This window comes from Neofelis nebulosa, chromosome 14 (genome assembly GCF_028018385.1).
Source record: "Neofelis nebulosa isolate mNeoNeb1 chromosome 14, mNeoNeb1.pri, whole genome shotgun sequence".
Classification (NCBI taxonomy): domain Eukaryota; kingdom Metazoa; phylum Chordata; class Mammalia; order Carnivora; family Felidae; genus Neofelis; species Neofelis nebulosa.
In genome coordinates this window covers 63,883,354-63,905,642 of record NC_080795.1, presented here as the reverse complement: position 1 = coordinate 63,905,642, position 22,289 = coordinate 63,883,354, and the positions used below count along the sequence as shown (strand labels likewise).

Sequence of the window (22,289 nt, the reverse complement as noted above, 5' to 3'; positions counted from 1 at the left end):
AGGCTAATGGATACAATGTATAATAATAGGTGGTCAGTAAATGTTTGCTCCTCTTGCCCTTACTTCAGCTAATGGGTGATCTCAAAAGCTCACTGGATTCTCACAAAAAATACACAGCTATCCCAACTTTACATATAAAGGAACCAAAGAGAAGCTAGAGATGTGTCCAAGTTTACATACTGGTGAATGACAAGCTCTGACCCCCAGCAAAATGCTCTGTTTCTTTGGCAGAAGAGCCATATTAAGAAGGCACCCTTTATTGAGCTAGGTGAATGAGTGATTTACCTCTCTACAAACTATCCACTCATTCAAAATCAATGAGCAGTGAAGGACACAATCAAGAATAGTTATTCTCTGGGGTGCCTGGGTGGCTCAGTTGGTTAAGTGTCCAACTTCAGCTCAGATCATGATCTCACGGTTCACGAGTTCAAGCCCTACATCGGGCTCTGTGCTGACAGCTCAGAGCCTGGAGCCTGTTTCAGATTCTGTGTCTCCCTCTCTCTCTGGCCCTGCCCCACTCATGCTCTGTCTCTCTCTTGAAAATAAATAAAACCATTAAAATTTTTTAAAAAAGAATAATTATTCTCTTCCTGTTGTCCTTTACTACCTCTTAGCAGAGAATGCTAGCCATACAAAACAAAAACATTAGCTTACCATTCTCAATTTGACATGAATGGAAGAGTTTACATTTCTCTGGTTTATGGGATAATATGGATTTATCATAAGAACAACTACACTGCAATTCAAGAGGAAGATAGCTGAACATAACATTTGGATGAACAGAAAAACCATTACTATTTTGCTCAGTCTGGAACTTGGGGAGAATAATGTATTCATAGGTAGGCTCTTATGACTTATGGAAGAAAATTTAAAATAAGAATTAAACCATTTTAAACAACATATCAAGTGTCTCCACCAAATCTTGCCAGTGGGCTGCTAGACATCATGGGCCAAGCTCATGAAAGAGTTCTGCCTGAACGCCCTGGTGAAAGACAGCTGACATGCCTGGGAATCGTCAAGTGGAAAAGTACAGTAAAGAGGATGAGGGCCTCAGGTCTAGGCAGTTGCAAGAGGATCAACCCATTCTGTTGGTACCCCAGGTGTGCGGACTTCTCAAGGAGGGCAAATAAGGCAACCCAGGATTCCTAGGTTAAAGATTAGAAATCTTTACAGCATTCTCTGGCCAGGCTACTGTTCTTCAAATGTGGTCTGAGTTTATAGCCTGACACATTTTTTTAGTCAACAGCCACAGCCTTCTGAACCTCCAGGAGAAAGTGATTAGGATAACAAAGGCCATGCTCTGATTCCATGCCCAGAAAATACAGAGGGTGCTCCAGACCCAGAGGGCACTGGCTTCCTTTGAACTGCTCAAAGAAATACAATGTGAGGCAACTGCAACAACAATATCCATCCACGTTCAACTCTTTAAACAATTTATAAATGATGCAGATGACTACAGTCCCATTACAACTGCTAGCAAAAAGCAATACCACCATTTTCTTTGATCAACAGACCACACCTATTGCCTATATACGCAAAAATACTCTCTCAATCATGAAAAGAAAATCTTGGGTAGACACAGAGTTCACACTTCCTTTCGGTTTTTGCCTATCGGGGAAAAACAGGGAACAGAAAAAATGCTAGTTAAGAAAGAAGAAGGCATGAGGTCATAGTATCAAACTTCAAAATTAGCTCCTTTTTCTCTGTATGGAAGACACTGGGACTTGTGCCGGAGCAAGGGTAGCAAGACTGACAGAAACATTGTAAACCCAGTGCACAAATAAATGTCTTATGGAACAAAAAGTTGTGGACCTTTAATGCCAGACCCATGCTTTTTCTTTCTGCAGCCCAAAGGAGGTCCTGCTATACGTACACTTAACTTCCAGTGATAATTACTCTCTCTCTCCCTTTCAAATAGATAAAACTTAAAGTCAATTTTTTTAAGCAACTCCAATTATTTATTCTCTGCTCAAAATCAATCACATAAATAAATGGTGTCATGGTAGATAGAAATAAGATTCAGTTTCTCAAACATCTCACGTACTTTCCTAAAAGCCAAAGAAGCCAATGACATCTGAAGTCTTTTCTTACTGGGATTTCCTCCAGCAGGTGCCCACCATCTTCCTTCTAGAAAGTTTCTCCACTGGCCCATGCCTTTTCAATTCACCTGAGACCTCAAAGGTCCCCATCAGATAACCTCCAAGCACAAAACAGTTCAGATATATCCCCTGTCTCATTCCTTTCACCTAAGCTCCAGACCACCCACTACCCACCAGACATCTTGTCCTGGATGTTCCACAAACAGTGGAAGCTCCACATATGTGTCTGAGACTGACATCATCTTCAGATTAAACTTGCTTCATCATTTATTCTTTTTCAAGTTTTTTTTCTTCTAATATTGAGAGAGAGAGAGAGGCAGAGAGAGGTAGAGAGAGAGGGAAAGAGAGAATCCCAAGCAGGTTCTGCCCTGTCAGCACAGAACCTGATGCGGGGCCAATCCATGAACCCTGAGATCATGACCTGAGCTGAAATCAAGAGTCGGACGCTTGACCGAATGAGCTACCCAGTCACCCCTATTCTTTTATTAATCTCTTCAACAAATGTCTACTATGACTGAGGCATTGGTCTGCATCAGAGATATAGACACCAATAAGAGAAGTACTGAAGTATAGGTAAACAAGCAATTATGACGCAAATGTACAGAAGCAATAATAACATGTGAGTTGAAATTAAAGGTCCCGTCTACTGAGCAAAAAGCCTTACAGTCCTCTTTGATATTTCCCTTTTACACCTCCCTCCATATCTAATCAGGAAGGAAGTCTTCTCTCTTCTACCTCTGAAATGGTTCTTGGATTCACTCTCTTCTCTCTGTTCCCCCACCTGGCTCAGACCCTCAACCTCTACTTCCCAGACACGTTAGTATAATCTTCCAATGGTCACTCCTACTTAATTCTTATTCCCCAAGCCACTATGGGTCACAAATATGAGTAGCAACGATATTGCTAAAATCAGAGCTGTTTAAAATCCTCCACAATTTGGCTCCAATCTACCTTTCCAGCTTTGTCTTTTGCTACAGCCCCACCCCACACACAGAACTTATATTGTGAGTTATCTGCCTATCTGACGGCATCCCTGAAAGCACCCCAGAAGGGTCTCTGTGCGATCAGTTACTCCACCAACGACCATTTCTGAATTAAGTTAGACTAAGATAGTGGCTCTGAAGGGCTTTGTGATTTGCCTGCTCTTTGTTCCTAAGGACCTGTGCTTGTATCCCACAGTTTCGATGGTGAGTTACCTGAGATTTCTAGTACCACTGAGGAAAGTGTTCTTACATTAATGTAAACGGGGTAAGCAGAATTTGTCTAACTGTTCCCTGTGTGTTGCATGAAGTAGTCAGAAATACGGTCTTTTGCTCAGTGTTTGAACACTGTTCGAGCCTGCCAAGGGTCACGTTCCATGCCTTTGCAAACAAGCACGCCTCACTTTAAGGAAGCAGGGTGTGGTGGTTCTTAACATTTGACTTTTCTCCGACTGTAAATTCCAAGCATTAGACATAAACACTCCTAAAACAACTTTCTTTATCTCATTTACATTTCCTTGCTAAGCTGATGAATGACGATTTCTGTACCAACATTTCTGTTTCTGCAAGATTATCGTGTTTACCCAGTAAGGTAGTTTTGCTCATTTATACACGTTGCGCACTTACTCCGGAGGTTAACACACTTCTTCTGCAAAAGGCCAGATAATAAATATTTTAGGCCTTGGGGGCTATACAGTTTCTGTCACAACTACTCAAGTTCTCAATGTGAAGCAGCCACAGACATATGTAAACAGATAGCTGCATTCCAATAAAACGTTAATGACAAAAGCAAGCAGTCTTCTGTTATTTGGCCCATGAGTGGTAGTTTACCCACTCTTAACATACTTTAGAAAAATGAGTCGAAACCAAAAATAAAGGTGCAGATCCCAGTAATACAAACAGTAGATTTCAAAAATGAAGTTCAATGAAAACGAAGCTAGAAATAGCCGGAAATGCTTAAAATGGTGTTATCAGCAGTTTCTGTCAGACTCTTAGGAAACTGTACATTGTGTGCTCAATTTTTAAAGAAAGGAACAAAATAAGGACCAGGTATCAAGTGGTAGAAATATTTTGTAGACCTTCTATTTAAGAGACGAGGCACGACTCAGGTACCTACATACACACATTATAGCTCCCCATTAATGGAACTGATTTGGTAGCATGCAAATTTGGCTTCTGCCAATTAAATCTGCACAGCCTTTTCAGAAGCATGTGAACAATGAGCTATTCAACAAACCACCACAAAATGACCATGCTCAGCCACTGGTGAGGTCTTAACCGTCATCAAAGTTGTGTGGCACATTTCTACAAGGCAAACAGTTGGTAAAACTGAGTAAAAGCCAACATATGACCCTGCCTAGAAACACAGTAGAACCAGTGAAACTATTAGGGTAGGTAAGATAAAAAATAATAATCGGAACCAGTGCAGCTCGAGTCCCAGCCCTAATGATTATCTTAAAGTTTTGCGTTACCTTGACCCTGGACAATGGTGCAAAAATAAGCGATTGCCAGAAAAGCTGGAAACAACCGGTATTGCATGTCGCACTGAAAAATCTTCATTTTATCCTCTGCTTTTCACATGAGATGCAGCAATCCTGGAAATAGAGAACACAGGAATGTTTTGAGAAGCCTGAAAATAATGTATATGCGTCCTCTAATACCGGCCAACCACCCAACACGGATTAGTAATGTCAGGAAGTAATTCATTCTCCCGGGCACCGTATACTTCACTCTGAAATATGAACTGATAAAAGAAAACCTTTTGAGAAGATGCTGTAAATGGAGAGAATGATCTAAAAGATTTGGGAAAGAAGTTCAGGAAGTACTTTGTGACTCCTTGTGAGGCATAAATTGCACAGTGAATTTTCCAAATGGTTAAATTCCAAAAGTTTATGTGAAATGAGCATTATAAATGAGACAATCACAATTTCCTTGACAGGAATGTGTTCCTCCAGGATTTTTCACATAAAGTCAAAAGTCCTTCTATTTGCCTACAAAGTAAAGATATATAGGACCTTTCTTCTGGTAATTAAAGAGAATTTGAAAAACCACTTTGTGCTAATACTAAATCACTGTTCTGCCTTTATTTCACTGGGCTGAAAAGTCTATAATCCTTTCACCTTTTCTTATAAATTTTTTTGTCCTACGTGTAAATCTAAAAACTCTTCCAAGGTTTTCTTTTTCACGAGGAAATCAATGAAAGAAAAACTCTAAGAAAAAGAGAAATGAAAAGGGGCAGAAGAAGGTACGTAAGGAAGAAAGGAGGGAGGGAGGGAAAGAAGAAGCGTGAAGAGAGAAGAAGCAAGAGTGACTGGTCAATTTACGAGCGCAGTCTACAAATTGTTGACCATAATTATTTTATAAGCCACTACAAAGGAGAAATTCCAAGAAATTTCCTCAAAGGATAAAAAGACATCTGAAAAGTTTTCTTCTACCTAGGGCATTTTTTCATTCATGTATTCATTCATTCATTCTCCAATATTGTCTCACAAAAGATCTGAGGCAAATTTCAGATAAATAGCAAATAATGTTTTTAGTATGTCCATTGTGATATTTAGAACATATTTAATTACACAATTTATTAGCAAAATTGTGTGATCTCTCAGCTTAAACCTTATCTTTCTTGGTTCTTGCTCCCTTATCAGTATTCAAGGGGTGTGTTTCTGACTTCTCTTCTCCCTCCAGAATAGAGAATCTATATATTTATCCACTTTGCGGGGGGTTTTTTTGAGAACAAGTTTTTGTTTTGTTTTGTTTTGTTTACTCATCAATGCTATGTTTTGTTTTCTGATTTATTTCTGCGCGTATCATCAGGAATTGCTTCTTTTCGCTTTTCTCTTCTTATTGTTTTCTTTGCTTTTTGTTTTTCTTTGTGATTTTGTTTTTTGTCAAATCTTAATGTGATATTATTCTTTATTTGAGGCCATTAGTTTTCCTCTGAATATGCTTTGGCCACATCATATAAGCTTCAACTTCCTTTTTAACTGAAGAGTTATTTCAGTGAATGTAGTAAAGCCTAAAAGTCTATGAACAGAGAAAGCAATAGGACTAATGCATTTAAACCTCTGAGATTCTGGTGTAATTCCAGAGTAATACAGTGTATATTCAGAGGAATAAATTGTATTTCCCTCAGGAAATCATTCAAAAACAAATTGGGGGGCAAGTACTTTTTGTATAATACCCAATGATAGTCTTGTGTACAACTCTTTTGTGTTGCCAATAAAAGGGAAATCTGTAAGCTTTGATATTCATGTAAATAAACAAGCTAAGATCCTGTAATAAAAATTTAAAAATGTGCTCAATTGTGCCTAGAGACCCAAAAAATATCTTCTCCTATCATCCTACCATAGTTCCAAAATACTAATTACGAAAGAATATTTCTTTGGGGCACCTGGGTGGCTCAGTCGGTTAAGCGTCCAACTTCGGTTCAGGTCACGATCTCGCGGTTCATAGGTTCGAGCCCTGCATTGAGCTCTGTGCTGACAGCTCAGAGCCTGGAGCCTGCTTCGGATTCTGTGTCTCCCTCTCCCTCTGTTCCACCCTGCTCACACTCTGTCTCTCTCTCTCTCTCTCTCTCTCTCTCTGTCTCTCAAAAATAAACATTAAAAATTTTTTTTTCAAAGAATATTTCCTTGGACTGAAATATTCACATACTGGAAGCTCCTTAAAATTCCAAATGGAAAGCAATACATTAAGTGCCTATTCTAAAAGAATAAGCAACACATTAAGTGACTAATATATGTATTTATTATATATATATTTAGCATTTTAGCATGGGTTGATTCACCACAGATTAGTAAACCAACCATTTGTCAGAACACAAAGGAAATTGAATAAACACTGAGCAAATTTTGATACATTAAAGGAGCAAAGACCTTGGGGCATATATAGAACCCTCACTCTACAAAGGCAAGAATAAGATTAGATGGATTATCCAAAGAGATATGAGTGGCACTTATGTAGACAAAAGGCATGAATACAGAGGATTTCAAAAGATATAGGAGTGGGCTTCAGCCCTAACACAACCAAGAAATCAATAAATCTGCCAGTCACCCAGACAGCTGTTCTGTACAGCCCCCAAAAAACCATACCAGCAGAATCACCCTCTTAACTCAAACAAAATATTCTAAGATTTTGTACCCCAACATTATAACTGTAGGTTTCAACCAGAAACAGGCAAGGGGAAGAAAGGTAAGGAAATAGGCCACATTTGTGTTTCTGGCATACATTTTAAGATCAGGGGACTTTTGGTTAGATACCACATGATAGGATTTTAACATAGGAGAAAACGATCCTTTTACAAACCATAAGCCAAAAGCCTTTCTCTGTTCTCTTCAAAACACAAGTCCTGTGTCCAGGTGTTTTGAAGCAATAATTAACGCAACACAATGGAAGCTAATTTGCATTTCACAAAATTTAATTTTAATTAATTAATTAACCAATCAACTATTCTACCCTACTCTTGGTAATTTAAAAACAAACAGTATTATTTAGATGGAAAAAATTGTGCCATAGCTTATCTTTAAATCTTCCTTTTTGTTGTTTACTTTAAATTAGGATGAGTAATAGCATATTGAGAGAAGTGGAATTTTAGTTTTCCCAAGGTTTTCTGCCAAGTCTCCAAATTTTTGGACAGTAAAATAGGGGCAAGAAGAATCCCAATTCCTATTAAAGTGCCATGAGACACTTTAACATTTACCAAAATGTCAAAGCCTAATTTGTTGAAACTTTGCCCAAAATCCTGCCCAACACAAATAACTCTGCCTTGGTTTTTTTTTTTGTTTTGTTTGTTCATTCGTTTTATTTTGTTGGTTTAAAAACATCATATTAAAAATGGGTACTTAGTTCTAAGTTCAGAAGGTATACACCCAATTCTGGGAAAGTTGATAATGTTTAGTATAAGTTGTCTCAAAACACTGTCACAATTTTGTGGTCCATAATTTAAAACTATCCCAATTAGGGCTAATTTGCCCTTCTACTTCTTGTGTTCTGTTTTATTTAATCTCATTTGTATAGTTGAGATTAATAAGGAGCAAAGGCCCTGAGTATAGCCAGTTTTATCAAAATTCCTTAAAATATTTATTCTAAAGTTTTTGTAAACCACTGATACACACACAAACATACATACACACAAACACTTGTACAGACTTACACACACATGTACCTTCCAATCTTGCATAATGTTCTCTTCAATCAGTGCTGACTTACCAAAAAAACCCAACCAAACAAACCATGAACTTCAACAAAATCTTTGCTAGCTATCTGGCATTTGGTCTTGAGAGAGTTTGTTATTTGTAGTATTGAGATTTCCATTCCAACAATCTCTTGTTGAGAGTCCCACTATATAACCAAAGCTCTCTACTTGCTACTAAGGAAAATACAAAACTTTATACTATACAATCCCTGCCCTCAGCGATCTCACAATTTTATTGAAAAGAAAGATCACGAGCAAATACATTGCAAAGCTTAATAAAAGTAAGTATGAAATAGAAGAAAGACTTAGCACAAAGTGGTAATATAAATAGAAAACTGGGAGTTAGGAAGACAATTCTGCCAATAATTTGTTAGGGGTCCTTGGCTAACTGGTGTAACCACTCTGACTTGGTTTCTTCACACAAAATGTGCAAATTAGCATCTATCTGATACAGTGATTGAGATAATGCAGATAATGTATTTAGAACAAAGGTAGCTCTCAGAAAGTTCTAACTAGTTCCACGTTAGCAACACATTCTAAGAACATGAAGGACAAGGGAATGATAGAATCAATAAATTTTGCTACTGGAGTAAACACGAAAGGAGGAAGGAAATGCAGGATGTCTTTATCTATCCCATCATGTTACGGTTGTAGGACTAACTTGGCAAAAGGCTTAGGTAAAAACCGAAGACCCAGGTAATGACAGAGACACAATTATTCGCATGAGTGAACTGCTTTAAACTTTTCAAAATATGCTCCTATCCATGTTTTATCATTTCCTACATGACAGCTCAATATAGATTGAAAATCATCAACCATACGAGCATGTGAAAAATTTGACTTAAGAGCAACTCATAGACTTAAAAAAAAAAGACTTAGCAGTTCTAGTTGACAAGTTCATGCAAAGATTTAAAAGAAATGAGGATGTGAAAAAAAATGGGGATGTTGAAGCATGTTTTAAGCCTAGGAAAAATAAGAATCAGAGGCATATGATGAATGTCTTCAAATACTTGAAGAGATTTCATGTTATTGAAAATCAAACAAGCTATTTTGTGCAACTTCTGCAAATTGAAGTTGAATCAATGAACCAACCCAAAGAGATGTGGATTTAGATGTGAAAATTCTCTAACTTAGAACTGGGTCTTCTCTTTTACTAGAAGTTCTGAGGCAGTAGCCTATAAGAGATACTATAGAAGGGAAAGGGAACTGGACAAAATGACCTCTAAGATGCTTTCTCCAACTCTCTACTGTTTATACTTTAATGTTCACTTTATAAAAGGAGAATTTTATAGTCAACTGATGATCTAGGTCATACAGATTTGCAGATAAAAAAGCAAAGACTAAAAACAGGTCTATAGTTTTTAGATCTATTGCTTTGGTCCAGTGTGTTAACATCGTTTAGCATTCTTTATTTCTTCTCTGCAGTGAAAATACCACCCTCCTCACATCCAGAATAACCAAAGAAGTTTCCAGGATTGGCTAATGAGGTTGACTTAAGCCCCAGAGGAAGTTAGTGATTATTACTCTTATCTGTGAGCACCATGACATAGTAGAAAACTCTAAGTTAGGAATCAAGAAGACCTAGCTTTGGTGCTATTAGCTTGGTGATTAGCCTTTCCCACCCCCCACCCCTGCCCCCAGTGAACTCCCCATTGCGCATGGCATGGTGACCAGAAATCAAGTGGAAAGCCATAGTCTTATTAGCATAAAGTATCAAAGGGCAAAAAGAGTTCAGGAACTCTAGAAACTGCAAATTGAGAAGGGACATGTCAGAGACAAGTGTGCCACAATGAGGAGAAATAAAATCAGCATAAAAACTCTCCTCAAATCCTAGATACTTCGGAATGATAAAGAGTCAAGTAATCAAGAAAACTTAGCCATCATAAATGTGTGTGCATTTAATAGCAGAGCTTCAAAATACATGAAGCAAAATATGATAAACTAAAGAAAGGAATAATAAGCAAAATTAGAGATGTTAACACTCCTCTCAGAAACTGACTGAAAAACTAGACAAAATATCAATAACAACACAGCAGATGTGAATAACTCTATCAACAAATTAATCTGCAATGATCATTACATCCAACAACTGCAGAATGTACTTCTTTTTTTTAAGTGTACACAGAAAGTTTTATAAAACGGGCCATATACTGGGCAATAAAATGGGATTCAAAAAATTTCAAAAGCTTGAAAGTTTACAGAGTATGGTTTCCGACAGTAACAGAATTAAATTACAAGTCAACAATATCAGGGGCACCTGGGTGGCTCAGCTGGTTAAGTGTCTAACTTCAGCTCAGGTCATGATTTCATGGTTCACAAGTTCAAGTCCTGCATTGGGCTTTGTGCTGACAGCTCAGAGCCTGGAGCCTGCTTCGGATTCTGTGTCTCCCTGGCTCTCTGCCCACCCCCACTCACATTCTGTCTGTCTCTTTCTCTCAAAAGTAAATAAACATTAAAAAAAAATTTTTTTAATCAGAAATATTACAATATCTTTAAAAATTCAAAGTATCTAGAGATTGAGCATGTTTCTAATTAATCCATAGGTCAAAGAAGAAATCACAATGGAAATTAAAAATATTTGGAAGCCAATAAAAATAAAAAGACAACACATGAACATCTGTGGAATGCAGTTGAGGGATTAGAGAGAAATCTCTAAGTTAAAATATTTACATAAAAAAGAAAAAACATTTAAAATCAATGATCTAATGTTCTACCTAAAAAAGCCAGGAAAAGAAGAGCAAATTAAATCCAAATTAAATTGAAGAAAGGGATTAATAAAGAGTACAAACCAAGGAACTACATAAACTAGTATTAATGAAAATTAACAAAGCCAAAATTTGCTTCTCTGAAATATTAATAAACTTGAAAGATCTTAAGAAAGAGTGGTCAAGAGACAAAGATAGGGAACACAACTAACAATACCAGGAATAAAAGAAATTATATCACTACATATTTCACAAACCAACAAGTGATAACAAGGAAAAACATTAATAACTTTATGCCAGTAAGTCCAAGAATTTAGTTTAATTGGAAAAAATCTTTGAAACACTGAACTTGCTAAAACAGACACATGAAGAAACAGAAAATCCAAACAGCCCTATATGTATTATAGAGATTAAATTTGTTATTAAAAATATTCACAATCTAATGGTTGCCAGAGGGGAGGGGAATGGGAATTGGGCAAAATGGGTGAAGGGGAGTGAGATATACAGGCTTGTGGTTATGGAATGAATAGGTCATGAGAATAAAAGACACAGCATAAAGAATATGTCTGACATTATAATAGTAATGTATCAGGACAGATGGTGGCTACACTTGTGGTGAACATAACATAACATAATATAATGTATAATGTATAAACTTGTTGAATCACACCTGTTGTAATCTGAGACTAATGTAACATTGTGTGTCAATTATACTCAAATATATATATATTTTTTCTTTTTATGAATATATATGTATATATATGTATACATTTGTTAAGCAAAGTTAGAGATGGTTTCACTAGTGAATTCTATCAAATATTTAAGGGAGATATAATATCAATTCCACACAAACCTTTTCAGAAAACAGAGGTGAACTAGCATCTTTTTATCAAAAACCGATGTCATTACAAAAAATTTAAACTACACGATGTCCTTCATGAACATAGAAACAAAAATCCATTCACCAATATATATATAAATCATTACCAAGTAGGGTATATTCTAGAAATGTTATGACTAGTTTAATATCTTAAAATCAATATCACTCAGCATGTTAGACAATATATAAATAAATATACATATCCTCTCAATAGAAACAGAGAAAACACTTGAGAAAATTCACTACCCATTCATGATTTAAAAGAAACCTAGCAAACTAATAGAGGGGAACTTTATTAATCTGACAAAGGGCATCTATGAAAAAAAATCATATATAATGGAGAAATATTGAACGCTTTTCTCCTAAGATCAAGAATAGGGATCAAGATCAAGATCAAGATGGGAATGCAAACTGGTGCAGCCACTCTGGAAAACAGTAGGGAGTTTCCTCAAAAAAGTAAAACTAGAACTACCCTATGACCCAGCAATTGCACTACTAGGTATTTATCCAAGGGATACAGGTGTGTTGTTTCGAAGGGGCACATGCACCCCAATATATATATTTTTAATCAAAAAGTATATATATACTTTTGTATACACACACACACACACACACACACACACAATGGAGTATTACTCAGCAATCAAAAAGAATGAAATCTTGCCATTTGCAGCTACGTGGATGGAACTGGAGGGTATTATGCTAATCGAAATTAGTCAGAGAAAGACAAATATCATATGACTTCACTCATATGAGGACTTTAAGATACAAAACAGATGAACATAAGGGAAGGCAAGCAAAAATAATATAAAAACAGGGAGGGGGACAAAACATAAGAGACTCTTAAATATAGAGAACAAACAGGGTTGCTCGAGGGGTTGCGGGAGGGGGGATGGGCTAAATGGGTAAGGGGCATTAAGGAATCTACTCCTGAAATCATTGTTGCATTATATACTAACTTGGATGTAAAATAAAAAAGAAATTAATTGAAAAAAGAAATTAAAAAAATTTCCTTCTGAATGAAACAAAAAAAAAAAAAAAGGAGGGGCGCCTGGGTGGCTCAGTCGGTTAAGCGGCCGACTTCAGCTCGGGTCATGATCTCACGGTCCGTGAGTTCGAGCCCCGCGTCGGGCTCTGTGCTGACAGCTCAGAGCCTGGAGCCTGTTTCAGATTCTGTGTCTCCCTCTCTCTGACCCTCCCCCATTCATGCTCTGTCAAAAATAAATAAACGTTAAAAAAAAAATTTTTTTTAAAAAAAAAAGGAAATGGATGTCAGCGTTGTAACATGTTTACCATTTCATTCCACATTGTACTAGAGGTCTTAACCAGGGCAATAAGGTGGAAAAAAAAAGAAAGAAAGAAAAGAAAAGAAAAGGCAGAAAGAATGGGAAGGCAAAAGTAAAAGTATCTTTATTTAAAACCAACATGATTTTCTGCACAGAAAACCCTAAAGAACATATCAAAGAAAAAAAAGACCTACTTGAACTAATAAGTAAATTTAGGAAGTCTGCAGAACACAGATCAATAGGTGAAAATTAATCATATTCTCATAGCAACAAACAAATGGAAAAGAAAATAGTTTTTAAAATTCCATATATGATAACATCAAAAAACACAAAATACTTAAAAATCAATTAAGACATGGTATGCTCTACACTCTTTGATGTAAAAACTATAAAAATACAAAACTGAATTCCTGAGAGAAATTTAAAAAGGCTTAAATACATCGAGTAGTATACTATGCTCATGGATTGAAAAACCCAGTATACTATGTTCATGGATTGAAAACCCAATTGTTAAAATGTCTTCAAATTAATCTATATGTTCAAAGCAAGTTTAATCAAAATTTCAGGTCATTTTTTATAGAAATTAACTAATTGATTCAAAAAATTTGCAGGGAAATGCAAAGGACTTAGAACAATCAAAACAATCTTTGAAAAGGAGAACAAAGTCAGATGACTCATAATTCCTGATAACAAGCCTTACTATAAAAGCAACTGCAATGACAATAGAGAGGCAGATTATTCTTTGATAAAATTTGCTAATAAAATTTTCATATGAATAAATGCACTAATATTAATAAGTGGGATTAGTTTGTAGCTTTCTTTTTACGCTGTGTCAAGTGTGTATATCAGCATTATTTTTCTGATTTCATAAATTTAATTTTGATTTTTCCTTTCTTTCTGTAAATGGTCCTTTGGAACAGTTATAACAGTATTGGTATTATTGATTTCTTGTACATTTTTGTTAACCATTTAATTACAAAATCATGGAACTTTGGCATTTGGGGGAGGCTACTTTTTTCTTTTAATTGTTTTTAATGTTTTATTTATTTTTAAGACAGAGAGAGAGAGAGAGACAGAGCATGAGTGGGGATGGGGCAGAGAGAGAGGGAGACACAGAATCTAAAGCAGGCTCCAGGCTCTGAGCTGTCAGCACAGAGCCCGACACGGGGCTCGAACTCACGAACTGTGAGATCATGACCTGGGCTGAAGTCAGATGCTCAACTGACTGAGCCACCCGGGTGTCCCAAAGGGGAGGCTACTTTTTAACAACTTTTTCAAATTTTTTATGCCTGTTGTCTTATTTATAATTTCTATAAACCTAGGATGTTTTACTAATTTGTACTTTGCTTAAAAGTAATCCATTTCAGGGGCGCCTGGGTGGCGCAGTCGGTTAAGCGTCCGACTTCAGCCAGGTCACGATCTCGCGGTCCGTGAGTTCGAGCCCCGCGTCAGGCTCTGGGCTGATGGCTCGGAGCCTGGAGCCTGTTTCCGATTCTGTGTCTCCCTCTCTCTCTGCCCCTCCCCCGTTCATGCTCTGTCTCTCTCTGTCCCAAAAATAAATTAAAAACGTTGAAAAAAAAAATTAAAAAAAAATAAAAAAAAGTAATCCATTTCATCCTTGTTTTCTAATTTATCGACATACAATAATTGTAATTAGTATTCAATTCTTATAAATTCCTGTAATTTTGTGATTGTTTTCTATTTTCATTACTTAAACATTTGGGCTCCTCTCACTTTGCTTCTTAAATTACAAAAAAAAAATTTAAAAAAACTATCAAATTCACAACATCAAAGTAGAAGGAAAAGAAGCAGTAAGCTAGAAATAAGGAAACAGGGAGGAGAGGAAAAATTATAAAGACAAGATGAGAAGGTAGTAAAAATACAGAAAAAAACAAGGGAAAGAGGAAGACAGTACATACTGCCCCATGTTCAAATCTTATACAGACTTTTCTTAATGGTGTGTCTGTCACTTGCTGGTTTTGTGACCCCAGGCAAGGTAGTTTCTGTCCTGGGAGCTCAGCAATCTGAACTCTAAAAGAAGAATAATATTGACTTCTGCAAGTATTTGAGAGACTTAAATGTGTTTCTGAAAGACAAAAAGGCAGGTACTCAAAAAAAGAAAAAAGGCAGTACTTCTACACACACACACACACACACACACACACACTCATACATAGTATAAAGACAAAAAGGGGATGCCTGGGTGGCTCAGTGGGTTAAGCATCCGACTTCAGTTCAGGTAATCATCTCACAGTTCATGATTTCAAGCCCCACATTGGGCTCTGTGCTGACAGCTCGGAGCCTGGAGCCTACTTCAGATTCTGTGTCTCCCTCTCTTTCTGCCCCTCCCCTGCTCGCTCTCTCTCCCTCTCTCTCAAAAGTAAATAAACATTAAAAAAAAGAGAGAGAGACAGAAAGGATCCAAGATCACCTTCCTGGCCAAATATGGGCCAGTGTTGCCTAGATTGGTAGTCCTCAAAATAACCTCAAAATAGTTCAGTCTATGAACTATGAGATAAGGAAATTATGCCAAAATGTAAATCAATGCATTGGTTTGCTTTCTTCTTCAAGAAAGCTTTGCTATGAAAAAAAAAAATATCTCTGCTGAACTAACAGTTTGCTTACTGACATATTTGATTTACATCCTGGTAGTTTTATCTCAGCAGGCAGAAGTAACAGTTTGTGGATAGACACCAATCAGCAGACTATAATTTGCCTGGCACTGGCTTATATCCCTCACTGCAGACCTCCCAACGGATTGCATCTGCCCCTCTGTCCACCGTAACTCTCCAGCAAACCACAGAGCCTTGGTAACTATTTTTACCTTCTGGGTTTTAGATACTATAAGACATCTAGATGGCAGCTTAGCCCATAATAAAAAAGTTCAAAGTGCATAATAGGTCATGAATAAGTGTTGATTGATTGAATAATAGATGACTGAATGATCAGGGCTGATGTGTATAGGTTACAGTTGATGCACTGTACAATTTGCACTTGGCTGAGAGTGAGCGATGCTTGAAACTGGCACTCTGCTTTCCGAGTTGAATGCAAAGCTGTGTTATTCAGAGGAAAGGGTACTATTTTCTTCTTCCAATGGCATGGGTATGCCCAGAGAGACCAACTTTTTCTAATTCATAGAAAGATCCTATGTAGATTAACAGCAGTCCTGTGAATGACTCAAATGCAAGGGACTTGACTGCAAATTGACCTCAGAAGACCGCTCAGTCTTAAACTAGGTGCTGTAAGTTCTACAGGATAGAAGGCACAGCCATCCCCAAAGCATGACAAATTAGAGTGACAGCTCCTTGATTCAGGAATGATCCATGAGCTGGCTCTTTCTTTTTACCTCCTTCTTTTTTTAAGGACTGACATAACTCCTTGGTCAAAGAAATGGGGGTTGTCTTTAACTAAACTCTATACTATATAAGCAGTATAAAGGGTAGCTGCACATCTCAGTGTAGGTATCTCATCCTTTAGGAAGGCTTCCCTGATCTCCCAGGTGTGGGTCACATGCTCCACCATGGTTCCTATGGTAGTAATCTTTATATTGCACTCTGAAGCACCTAACACTGTACTGTAATTGGTTATTTGCATTTCTACCTACCAACGCATATTGTATTTTGAATGGTTGGCACAATTTTGGTACATGGCAGGAGGCAGCTCAGGGAAGTTGAGGAAGAATGGAAGCCAAAAACCTGCAGTAAACTCTTTTTAGGTATCAATTCATTTCAATGTAGATTATCAATCTGTCTATAAAAACAGATGGAGAGCCACCCAGGAAGGAACAGACAGTTGTCTAATAGTGTCCCCTTAGTGCCCCTAGTTATAGACACATCCTAAGACAATCGATGGACTCAGCAAAGCCCAGCCTCCCTCTAGATCAATTTTCATAAACAATCCAGGTAATTTCGGGAAGAAAGAGACCAAGCGCTGCTCCCTAAAATTGAAAGTTAGAGACACCTGCCTGGATGGATCCAACAAAGACCCACTGAGGGCTAAGTTCGCCAAGAGCATAGATTAAAAAAATCACCTTGAAGAAATGGGGAATCTAGTCTCCAAGTCCTGACTTAGACCCTCAACTCTCAGAAATTCCCATGGCCTTTCTAGTCACCACCCTCTCAAAAATGGAGAAGAGAAAGAGAGAAGGGGGAAAGTGGGAAGAAGGGAGAGTAAGGGATGAGAGCAGCCATTTTTGTCTTTCAGGCTCTGTACTGGATCATAGATCTTGACCCTCCAGTGTGGCTATTGTTATCCCTGTTTTCTAGGTGAGGAAAATAAAGCTCAGAGAGGTTAAGAAACATGGACAGGGGCACAGAGGAGCAAGTTCCATCTCCTGTTTCAGCTACGAGATTGTATGGCCTCAGTTGACACCGTCCATGTCATTCACACACCCCTCCCCAACCCCATCAAAGAAGCTGATGGAGAATATATCCAGTGGGATCTGGGTTCAAATCTTTTTTTTTTTTTTTAATTTTTAGAGGTTGAGAGAGAGAGACGGAGACAGAGAGCAAGCCAGGGACAGGGGAGAGGGAAAGGGAGAGAGAGAGAGACAGCGAATCTCAAACAGGACCCATGCCCAGCATGAAGCCCCATGCAGGGCTCAATCCCACAACCTTAGGAATATGACCCTAGCCAAAATCAAGAGTCTGACACTCAACCAGCTGAGCCACCCAGGCATCCCCATTCAAATCTTATACAGACTTTTCTTAACCGTGTGTCTGTTTTGTGACCCCAGGCAAGGTAGTTCTATTCTAGGAGCTCAGTGATGTGAACTCTAAAAGAAGAATAATATTTACTTCTGCAAGTATTTGAGAGACTTAAATGTGTTTCTGAAAGACAAAAAGGCAGGTATTCAATAGGTATTCAAAAAAAAATGCCAGTTCTCTCTCTCTCTCTCTCTCTCTCTCTCTCTCTCTCTCTCTCTCTCTCTCTCACACACACACACACACACACACACACACACACACACACACTCACCACCTCCGCTGGAACAGGTTGGTCTCCACTCAAGGCTTATTGTATACAGAAGAGTAACTGGATCCCTGCCACTTTGTATTTAGTTATAGAAGAAGCAAGAAGAGATTGTTTTCCCGACACCCAGCACTATCAAGGGCAAAACTGCCAAGGAGGAAGTTTGTTTTTGTCATTTTCCTTTAAGCTCTCCACTCCCCACCCCGGACTCCAGCTGTCTCCTCTGTACCCTGGGGGCACCATCTAGTGTCTCATTTAACAACATAAACCTTGTTCTACATAAACTGTCCTCATCTCAGATAATTTGTTAGCTCAGCGGTACTCAAATAATACCACCTCAGCCTGCAGCAATTCAGGAAGGCCTTTGTCCTTTAAAGGAATCTTGGGTTACACACAACAGGCCAGGAAAACGGCAGTCATCTGGCTGAGTTTGGATAAAAATGATGGCAAATGTGGCTCTGGAGTCACATAACTGCTAAAATTGTCTGTCAGCTTAAAACAGGCAAAAGATTTTTGTGCTTTACTAGGTGACATTAGGAAGCATTTAAGAGCCAAAGGGCACACACCCCAAGGAATTTTTTTTTTTTTTTTTTTTTTTTTTTTTGGTGTGTGGGCTGGGGCTTGACCTAGTGCCCCTTAAGTCATACCACTTTGCTCAGCCCATTCTTCAGGCAGCCCTGGCTGATCCGGAAAACCAAGACGCGCACGTGGAAGGCCCCAAGAGTTCTCCGAAATCCTCAGCTGGACCGTTAGCAGCAGGAAAAGGGCCAAAGGGCTCCTCCCATCAATCCTGAAGCCTGGGACCTGCCCAAAATTGTTCCAGGAATTCTAATGGGTTCCAAGAAAGCCTTCTCGGGGATTTACTGAGAGGCCTCACCAGTGTGGCTCCCGTCCTTCCAAAGGGACCCCCAGGAGGCCAGGGCTGCAGTGGAGGCTCAGGTCCATCCTGGCACAGGGCTCTCCAGACAGAAGGAGGTGCCCAGTGTTTAGTGAGTGTGTATATTGTACATGGATAAACCTTGAAAACATTGTGCCAGGTGAAAGAAGCCAGTCACAAGGACCACGTGCATATCGTGTGCCTCCATTTACATGAAATGTCAACAGAAAGTATAGGTCAATGGTTGCCAGGGACTGAGGGGTGGGGGATGGTCAGATTGAGAAGAAATGGGAAGTTACTGCTAAGTATGGAATATGATAAGTATGATAAAAATGTTCTAAAATTGATTGTGGGGATGGCTGCACCACTCTGTGAATATACTCTCTGAATATAAAAACCATGGAATTGTATACTTGTATAGTATAAGAATTATATCTCAATAAAGCTGTTTAAAAAAAAAAAATCCTGAAGCCTATTACAGTAACCAAGCAAAAGTCCAAATGTTATCCCTTCGTTCAGTCACTCCTTCATTCACTCATTCTAAATTTACCAGTGAGTTCTCTGTGTGCACAACTGGACCACCTTATCAGAAACGGAACACCAATTTTCCTCATGGCACCCAGCACGAGTCTGTTTGCTGGGTTTGCATACAACCCCTTTATCACAGGCTGAAACTAGGAAGCGCCCTCCTAAGCCCTTCCTAGGTGAGGGGCCCCAAAGTCTTTAAAGGGGAGTTTCAGGAACATCTGTTTGCGTTTTTGCCACTTTCTCTGTTCCTCCCTCTCCCTGTTCCTCCCCCTTCAGCCTCTGCCCAGCAGACTCTCTAAAACTTCCAAAAGGGAGTCCAAAACTTCCAGAGGGAATGAGGCTTTCAGTAGCAGCTCCAGAAGCAATTTTCAGGGGGGAAATCCTGGCCCCCGGTGAGAACTGCACACGGGCTCCATTTGGGCATCTTCCCTATAGACAAGCCCAAAGCCTGGGACTACGTAGGAAGGGAGACCCCCAGTCAACCCTGAGCTCGTGTGCCACAGGGCGTGCTTCACACAGAGGACCCAAGAACCCACTACCACAGTCCGAGGGCCTCTAGTCCTGGACTTGCGGGCGGCGTCCAGACTCGCCTAGGACAGAAGGCACTCCTGTGGCCCCACGCTGGTTCCTCCCGGCCCTTCCCTAACCCTGCCCTGCCGGTGCGCGCTGCACGCCAAAGCCCAGCTCTCCTGGATGCATCCCTGCCCGGGCGCAGCGTGCGTACCCTTAGGCTTCAAGCAGGAAGGGGTGCAGAGGGATAAACCTGGAGGAGATGAGGGGCGGAAAAGCCAGGGCGGAGAAGACCCTCCGACACCACAGCCTGGCGGTGCGTGTCAAAGCCGCAACCTCCTGCGAGAAAAAAGCCCGCAGCATCCGGGTTTCCTGGCGCAGACACAGAAGAGCAGCTACCGCCAACGTCCTCCATCTATGCGCTCTTTTTGCTCCTCTTTGCGTCTAGCGCCTGACCCCAGCGCTGATCTGTGGCTGGGTAAATTTGGTCTCCCATGACCTCCATCGACTGCTCTTCCAAGAGCCCCCAAATACAATCTAAATAAAAAGACCGTGCTGTCTATTTATATACAGCCCTCCAAGACAAATTCCTAAACCCCTTTCTCACCAGACTGTCGCCTTGACTAAGCCGCTTCCACTTGGAAATCCTGGAATTGCCCGTGTCTCCAAGCCAAAACCTCTTCTTGCCGCCGCGCGCTCAAGGCACCCACGTACAGGGCAAAGTTCCCGGGAACAACACAAGGCATCACACTAGCTTTGCATTCGTAGCACGTAGCACCTCCAAACTCCCTGCCCAGCGAACCCCGCTAGGAGGCATCTGGGTGCACCAGCCCATCCCACCCCAGAGGTCCCCGGCCATCCCGGGAGCCCGCTCTGATAAGGTCCATGGAATTGCGCTGCGTCTGCAGGTGGCTCACCCTCTCTCTCCACTTTTCCTTCCTCACGAATAGATTTTTCAAGGCCGACCCGCAGTAGGGCAGAGAAACATTAGAACTGACCTGTGCAGGGGAATGTTCTAGCCCAGGTTGGGGACCTCTCGATGCCTAGGTAGGATCCAAGTTCCGCCGAGAGCTGGTTCTTGGGGGCGCTCTGCTCTCACTCGCTTCCCGCCTTGTGCCCCCTTTTAATTAGCCTCTCGCTCTCTCTTTCCCTCTTCCCTACTCCCTCTCCCCCTCTCCCACTCCAGCTCCCACTCGGCAGCCCGGAGCTACCTCCTCTCCGGCGCTTCCCTCCTGCCAGGCGCCCAGGATCAGATAAGAGGAAAGGAAGGCTAATGGGCGGCCAATTATAGAGCGGAAGGTGGCCGCGGGGGCGGAGGTTGGGGAGGTGGGAGGCAGGCCTAAGTCTCAAACGCCCCCTACTTTATCTCCTCCTCCTCTCCCCACCCCCTCCCCACTAAAGGAGCCCGCCCGCGCGCCTCCCCTGCGCCGCCCCTGACCTGGCTGCAGCCCCAGGTGCGCGCCGCAGCCGGGTGTCGTGAGCCGCCTCGGACCGTGGCTAGTGTGGGGCTGCTGAGCCAGGCCCTGCGGCCGCTTTGCGAGGTGTGGCACCCCCTCCAGGACTCAGCTACTGTGCGCCCACTACCCGTCCCCCAAACCCGGTTTGTCTTCCCGCGTCAAGGACTTTGAGCTTGGGAGCGTGCACCCACTGAGCGCGGAAGGTACCCTTCCTCCCCTCTTCTCGCTTCCTTGTCCGAACCGGGGGCTGCCAACGCAGCGACGTTCAAATTGTGACGTGCAGGAGAATCATCTGAGGGTGTTGAAATGGATGTTTTTGTAGGCTTATGAGGACGAATGTCGGCAGTGTCCACAGCTGCAACCTCCCGATTCCCACTCGCAAAGATCCTGTTTCAACAGGTCTGAGCTGAGGCCGGGACTCTGCATTTCTCAAACGCCCTGGTGGTTCTGATGCATGCAGGCCACCTTGTGAGGGTCTCTACCCTGAGATATGAAGACCCCGTGTCCAGTGTCAAGGGACTGGGGCTGCGCAGTCACCCTCTGGGCCCCCTAAAAAAGTCATCATCGTTAGCCATTTTTGAACCGTGCACAAGTCCCCTTCGGCGTTCTTTACATTCCAGCTTGTGTGCACACAAACGTTGGGGAGGGAGTTACAGAAACAATTTAGCAAGAACTCATTTGTGCAGGAAAAAGCTCTCTCACGTTGGAAAACAGCTAACGGCTCATGATAGAAGAGAAAGGGCAAGCGGTCTTCTTAACCTGCTTCCCACAAGCCCAGCTGAGAATACAGAAAGAGGGGCGT

The 22,289-nt window shown here is 40.5% G+C and overlaps 1 protein-coding gene across 5 annotated transcripts in view; it reads right to left on the bottom strand.

Moving 5' to 3' along the window:
• The window catches only part of COL14A1 (collagen type XIV alpha 1 chain), a 211,852-nt gene extending 190,504 nt beyond the window's left edge, over positions 1–21,348 (bottom strand). For 3 of the 5 annotated variants that reach the window (XM_058698929.1, XM_058698925.1, XM_058698928.1), the window contains exons 1-2: positions 21,029–21,208; positions 4,552–4,674 (exon numbers count right to left, since the gene is read on the bottom strand). In XM_058698929.1, coding sequence (XP_058554912.1) covers positions 4,552–4,639 — 88 coding nt within the window. In that variant the 5' untranslated portion in view covers positions 4,640–4,674; positions 21,029–21,208. Of the gene's footprint in view, positions 1–4,551; positions 4,675–20,637; positions 20,760–21,028; positions 21,209–21,241 lie in introns of those variants that run through there. The other 2 variants (XM_058698926.1, XM_058698927.1) reach the window with 2 other exon arrangements.
• Positions 21,349–22,289: the final 941 nt, after the last annotated feature.